The sequence below is a fragment of the Echinops telfairi genome, unplaced genomic scaffold, assembly GCF_000313985.2.
Source record: "Echinops telfairi isolate 266 unplaced genomic scaffold, ASM31398v2 ScPeMD7_2291;HRSCAF=2852, whole genome shotgun sequence".
Classification (NCBI taxonomy): domain Eukaryota; kingdom Metazoa; phylum Chordata; class Mammalia; order Afrosoricida; family Tenrecidae; genus Echinops; species Echinops telfairi.
The window spans coordinates 47,550,194-47,556,144 of NW_022106189.1; the positions used below are offsets into that span (position 1 = coordinate 47,550,194).

At 59.0% G+C, this 5,951-nt stretch overlaps 1 protein-coding gene across 1 annotated transcript; it reads right to left on the reverse strand.

Moving 5' to 3' along the window:
* Window positions 1–329: 329 nt before the first annotated feature.
* On the reverse strand, window positions 330–5,350 carry LOC101658791 (thyrotropin-releasing hormone receptor-like). Its single transcript, XM_045293603.1, has 4 exons — window positions 5,159–5,350; window positions 3,680–4,054; window positions 1,838–2,237; window positions 330–641 (listed from the first exon to the last, which is right to left on the reverse strand). Exons 2-4 carry the CDS (start codon window positions 4,006–4,008, stop codon window positions 330–332), a joined length of 1,041 nt encoding a protein of 346 aa, XP_045149538.1. The 5' UTR covers window positions 4,009–4,054; window positions 5,159–5,350.
* Window positions 5,351–5,951: the final 601 nt, after the last annotated feature.

Here is a 5,951-nt window from a genome sequence, read left to right on the forward strand (position 1 = left end):
GTTCCTCATCTCTGCAGCAAATGCTGGCGCCGCTGAGACGGGTCGCCCCTGTGATGCCCACCCGGCCTGCCTTCTGAGCCCCGAGGAGAAGGCTGGTGGAGGGCACCGCTCCCCGCTCGCTCGGGCTTGGCGCCCTGTCACCTCTTCTTCCTGGTTCTCACGGTCACTTCCTCCCTGGGGATGGGCGGGGTCCGGGCGCCCCCCAGGCTGAGCCCACGCTCCTGGCTGGCACAGGGGTGTCTGTCCTGCGCCAGCGCCCCGGGACAGGACAGGTCGGTCCCCGCAGGGCCACATTGCGCAGCGAAGGGTCAGGCGGAGGGAGGGCATCCTCAGACCGGGCTGCCGCGGCTCCCGCTGCTGGGGAGGGGGCCCGGCGGTGCGGCCGCCCGGCGGGGTCTGCCCCGGGGCCCCCGCGGGCCGCAGCGGCACAGCCGCCCGAAAGCCGCCCGGAACTTCCGCGACAGGAGGCTGTACACCACGGGGTTGATGGCGCTGTTGGCGTAGACGCAGGTGCGGCAGAAGAGCAGCAGCCAGGGGTCCAGCAGGGGCCGAGCCACGAGCGAGTTGACCAGCACGAGCGTGCGGTAGGGGGTCCACAGGACGGCAAAGAGCACCACCACCACCACCAGCATCCGGGTCACCTGCGGGGGGCGGGGCGGTGAGGGCGGGGCTCCCCCGCCCCAGGAGAAACCTGCGGGCGGGCAGCCCAGTTCTGAACTCGCTGTCCCCTCTTGGCCCGACAGGGCCCATCCCGGGACAGCCCTACAACCCGTCTGCACGTTTGACGGCACTCCTGTGACCATGGCGTCCGTCGGTCTCGGTGAAGGCCTTCCTCTTAAGAACTGCTAAACGGCATTCGCTGAATTAATGAATTGATGGGGGGGGGGTGGACGGGGGTGGGATGCAGTCTCACATCCCGATGGGTCCTGAGGGGCGGTTGTGTGAGTGCGGGGTGAATTTAAGAGAACAAGGCAAGGCATGCAAGGGCTCACCTCTACCATGGCGACCAGATCCAGAAGAAGGCACTAATGCATTCTCCCGTTTTATATAATCTTGGGCGGACATATGAGCCACGGTAAGCACAGATGCACGGAACAGGAGGGGATGGGTGAGGGTGTACATGCGATGGAAGGGGAGGCGCTAGAGGCATCCAGGTGACAGGAGGGTACGTACATAACAAGACGCCCGGGTTCTAGAGTCAAGATGGCAGCCTCACCTTGGTTGACTCTGGCAGGCTTGACCTTCGGTGCCCCTGAGCTCTTCTCCAGGGGAACAGTCTATAATCCTTACCAGAAAGGAGTGGGCCCTACTTAGGGTGGGACAGACAATAGGGTCTGATTGCTCTTGATGGCAGACCGCCTTCAGGCAAGTAGCCTTCAAGCAGTGACCTTCCAGCGTCTGGAGTAGCAACCATGTGCTTGCAAGCACCTTAAGATTGGCATTATTGGGGGGGGGGGGGGGTTTGACATCGTGAGGAATAACTTTTAAGAGAATGTGACTGGAACATATCTCCAACCCACAAACACGAAGGTCTCCCCACATGGGAGCCCCAGTCTCCCAAATTCCTTATATAGAGAATTTGTCCGTATATACTCTCTTCCTGGTTCTGCTTCCCATAATGGGTAGATGGGTAACAAGCACTGTGGATGGGTGGGTGGATGGATGGATGAATGGATAAATGAGTGGATGGGTGGGTGGGTGTTGGCCCTGCATCTCATCTCTGCGAATCCATCTGTGGCTGGCCTATCCCGGCTTCTCTGCACATGGACATCTGCCTCTCCTCTCCAGCTCCCCACCTGCCAACCCCCCACCTAACCCCAACATAGACCTGCCTTACCAGCTTCCGGGAAGACAGGACACCTTTTGGCTGGGGGCACCTGCTGGTCACTCCCTGGTCCTGGGTGGGCTGCCCCTCCTCGTTGCCCTCTGGGCTGGGCAGGTGGGACAGGGTGCTCCGGAACAAGAGTTTCCCAATTCTCGCATAGAGGACCGCAGCCACCAGCAGGGGTGTGACAAAGAAGACGGCGAAGTCCAACAGGTAGATGGGCAGGTAAAGGCTGCGCGACACCTTGTATCCACACTCCAGGGTCCGGCTTTCACCCATGTGGACGTCCACCAGGAAGGGCCAGAGCAGGCAGTAGATGGCCGTGAGGCCCCAGACACCCGCCACGATGCGTTTGGCCCGGGCAACAGTGCACATGGCCTGCGCCCGCATCGGGTGGCAGATGGCGATGTACCTGCAGGCCACAGCACAGCCATGTTGGCCCCCTGGCTGAGAGATCATGTGACCCACATGGTTCGCATCTAATTGGACAGCAGGAGGAGCACCTGACCAGGCTAAGCCAATCCGATTCTCTTAACCATCAGCATGGGGCCTAACATTGTTCGACCCACTCATGGGAGCAAAATTTGAAGGGCAGGAGGCTGTGGCTGTACATCATACAATGCCTTTTTTATCTGGTGGTTTGTTTTTTACATAATTGACCTTGTTGCTGAGAACATACACAGCAGATCATGCACCAATGAAGCTGTTTCCACATGAGACATTGGTGACGTTTTCTGAGGCTTGCAATCACGTCTCCTCCTTAGATCTGAGCTGTTCCTCCCCCATAAGCTAAACTCCTGCCCACTAAGGAGGAGGCCTGGTGGCACACTGAGCTACTAACCACAAGGTCAGGGGGTTGAATCTACCAGCCGCTCCTCAGGAGAAAGATGAAGCTCTCTACTCCTGTAAAGATATAAAGTCTTGGAAACCCACAGGGACAGCCCTACCCTGTCCTAGAGGGTCCCTATGAGTTGGGATCAACTCCAGAGCAGTGGCTTAGTTAAAAGTCACAAGCCAAGCTCACTGCCATCAACAGTCTGACTCAAAGGTTGGAGGCACCAACTGCAAAGCCAGCAGTTCGGAACCACCTGCTGCTCTGCTGGACAAAGACAGGACTTTCTGCTCCTGTAAAGAGGGACAGTCTCAGAAGCCCACAGGGGCAGCTTCACCCTGTCCAGTCGGGGCCCTGAGTCTGCATCCACTCCAGTGGCAGGGAATTTGGTATTTTATTTTGTTTTATTTGTGGTTTTCTGCTGTGTGGTCTGGGGGAAGACTCTTAGTCTCGGGGAAAGGGGGGTGCTTCTTGCCCAAGCCCCACAGCTGGTAAACGACCTTAGGTCCATGGGCCCCGCCCTCCAGTCTCCTTCCTCTCTGGCTTTAAAACCCAAGCTTGTGTTCTCTACGACTTCTCATCTCCATGGATCGAACTGACAGCTGCAACCCAGGAGCGTAGATGGGGGCTCTGGGGGCAGAGGGTTGATTGTCTGGGGGAGGAATGACTCAGGGAGGGAGAGCACCTGCGGGCCTGTACACACACACACACACACACACACGGCCACGTTGGCATGTGCTCTGCCATGCTGTGTAAGTTTTCAACAACAAAACAAAGTTTAAATTTTTTTTAAAAATCACCTCACTGCGAGAGACCCCAGAAGAAGCCAATTTCCCAGGTGGGACGTGGAGGCACACGGGGGCTTACCACCTCCCATCCCAGCTGCCACAGAGCCCAGACGAAAGCCCCACTTCTGAATGCTTGCCCTAGTCTGGGCTCCCCAGGGTTTCCCCAACTCAGGACCTGGGGCCCAGCTTCCTGGCCCACCCAGGACCCTGGCTGGGAAGTTCCAGCCGCCCTACCTCTCCACGGTAAAGGCCAGGATGGAGCAGGAGGAAACGTTGATGCCCAGGTACTGCAGGTAGGTGATGCCCAGGCAGCCGGCACGGCCGTACACCCACCGGCCCGCCAGACTGTAAGACACATTGGGCAGCCCCGCGGCCACCAGCACCACGAGGTCAGCCAGGGCCAGGCTGACCAGGTAGCAGTTGGTGGGTGTGCGCATGTCCCGCGCGGTCATCACCACCAGGACCACCATGGTGTTGCCCACAATGCCCACCACACACACCAGCAGCACCAGGAAGATGGAGACGGTTGTGTATGCCGAGGCCAGGGCCACACTGCCGGCCATCCACGAGATGTGGCTGGGCCTGCTGGGCTGCAGCCCTTTGCCGTGCCTGTGGGGCAGAAAGGAGGAAGTGGGGTGTCCAGGCACGCCAGTCAGGCCCCAGGACAGACCGGTGGGCACTGCCTGCTGGCCAGCCTAGGTGCAGCAAGGAAGGGCCTTCTTGTGAATATCACTGATGTCACTTCTAGCACCTCTGGGATCCATCTCCTCACCTATAAATACCACAGTAACACAACCATGCCCACCGGAGCTTTTAGCCCAGGAGATGAGGGGAATAGAGCTTCCACCAAGGCCTACACACACTCACACACACACACACACACACACTGTTGTTAAAAGTCACACCGCGACCCCATCTCTGCTCGGGACAGTGCCTCAAAGACACCTGAGGGGCAGGTATGGGGGTGTGTGGCCCAGCAGCTCTGTGTGAGCCCAGGGTCACCATGGCCAACCTACGGAGACGTCCAACAAGGGGGGGCTATGTCCACAGGGCCTGGGGCTTGGTCAGAGGGGATGCTCAGGGATTCCCCCCAATATCACACAATGCACACTGCACCTTTCACATATATACTGCACACACTACACCATATCCACTACACACCATACCACACGTCTCACACACACGCACCACACACTAAAGACACGTACAAGCACATCTCCCACCTATACACAAAGCACAAATCACATCATATCACACACAGCACATGTACGCAGGACCCATATCTTTTCCAGCCTGGTCCCGAGACAGCCACACACAGCACCCATGCACTCAAGTACCAGGACCAGGGGTGCCCTAACACACGCAGACACCAGGGACACACACACACAGACTCACATAAACTCGCCCCTACACCCAATGTCCCCAAACTCGTGACTTCACACACACACACACACACATAGCAGAGCTGTACACACATATCCTCTGCAGAGACCCAGACACACAGGTGCACACCCCACCCATGTGCACTGCCCCACCCCAGCCCCTCACTCTCCTGGGAAGGACCCAGAATGGACAAGCTGGGTCCCTGCACAGCCATGTCCCCCATCGCAGCCCCTCCTGACCTTTAGCTTGGGCTATAGAGCATCTCCAGATGAGAAGACACCCTTACCCCTTGCTGGTCCCCCCAAAACACTTCCAGCTCAGGAAACTTACCCTCAGAATCCCTGAGCCCTTTTGTCCTCCTCCCAGACAGAAGAGATGAGGGACAGAGGGAAGGGGAGAAGGACAGGGAGACAGAGCAAGAGTGAGAAGGGACAGAGCTGAGAGAGACAGGGAGGCCAAGGGCGAGAGAGGAAATGGTCCTTGGACTTCAGTCACGGCACAGCTGAAGGCTTCCCGTTCTCCCAGCAGGCGGCAGTGCCATAAATGTGTGTGTGTGTGTGTGTGTGTGCGCGCCCACGCCCACCCCTACAAGTGCACGAGCATTAGCTCAGCTCTGAGCCCAGCCAACTTCTCAGCTCCACACGCCTGGCCCCTCCCCCTGCTGGAGAAATAAATGGGTCCCCATTTGGGAACAAACTGGGGGAGGGGGGACCTGTCAGCCTGCACAGCAGCCCTGCCAGGGGAAGTGGAGTAGGGAGAGGTGACAGAGGCCCCAAGAGTTGACCCCGACTACAGTGAGTGAAGAGCCTGGTTCGGGCCTGGGGTGGGGGCTTGCGTCAAGGAAGGAGGGCAGGCAGGGCCGCTCTCCCACAGGGCCGCTGGGACCAGGCCTGTGTCGCATCATTGGGGGGCGGGGGGGGGGGGGGGGGGGGGGTGTTGTAGGAGCCCATCCTGCAGAGATGGAGGCTGAGGCTTGGCAGGGATGCAGAGTGACCCGTTCAAGTGTGTGAAGGCACCAGGGTGGCGCCCAGCCTGGGGCTCAAGGGCTGTGCTGCTGCCGACCCTTGTGAGACCTAGGCTGGGCCACCAGTCGCGTCCAGGACTGTGGCTGGACACACAACCC

Coding starts and splice junctions, on each gene's coding strand:
- LOC101658791 (XM_045293603.1), bottom strand. CDS start 4,008: ATGGCCGGCAGTGTGGCCCTGGCCTCGGCATACACAACCGTCTCCATC. Junction 2,238..3,679: donor CTGGCCTTTACCGTGGAGAG/GTAGGGCGGCTG, acceptor TGTGGCCTGCAG/GTACATCGCCATCTGCCACC. Junction 642..1,837: donor TCCTGTCTTCCCGGAAGCTG/GTAAGGCAGGTC, acceptor CGCCCCCCGCAG/GTGACCCGGATGCTGGTGGT.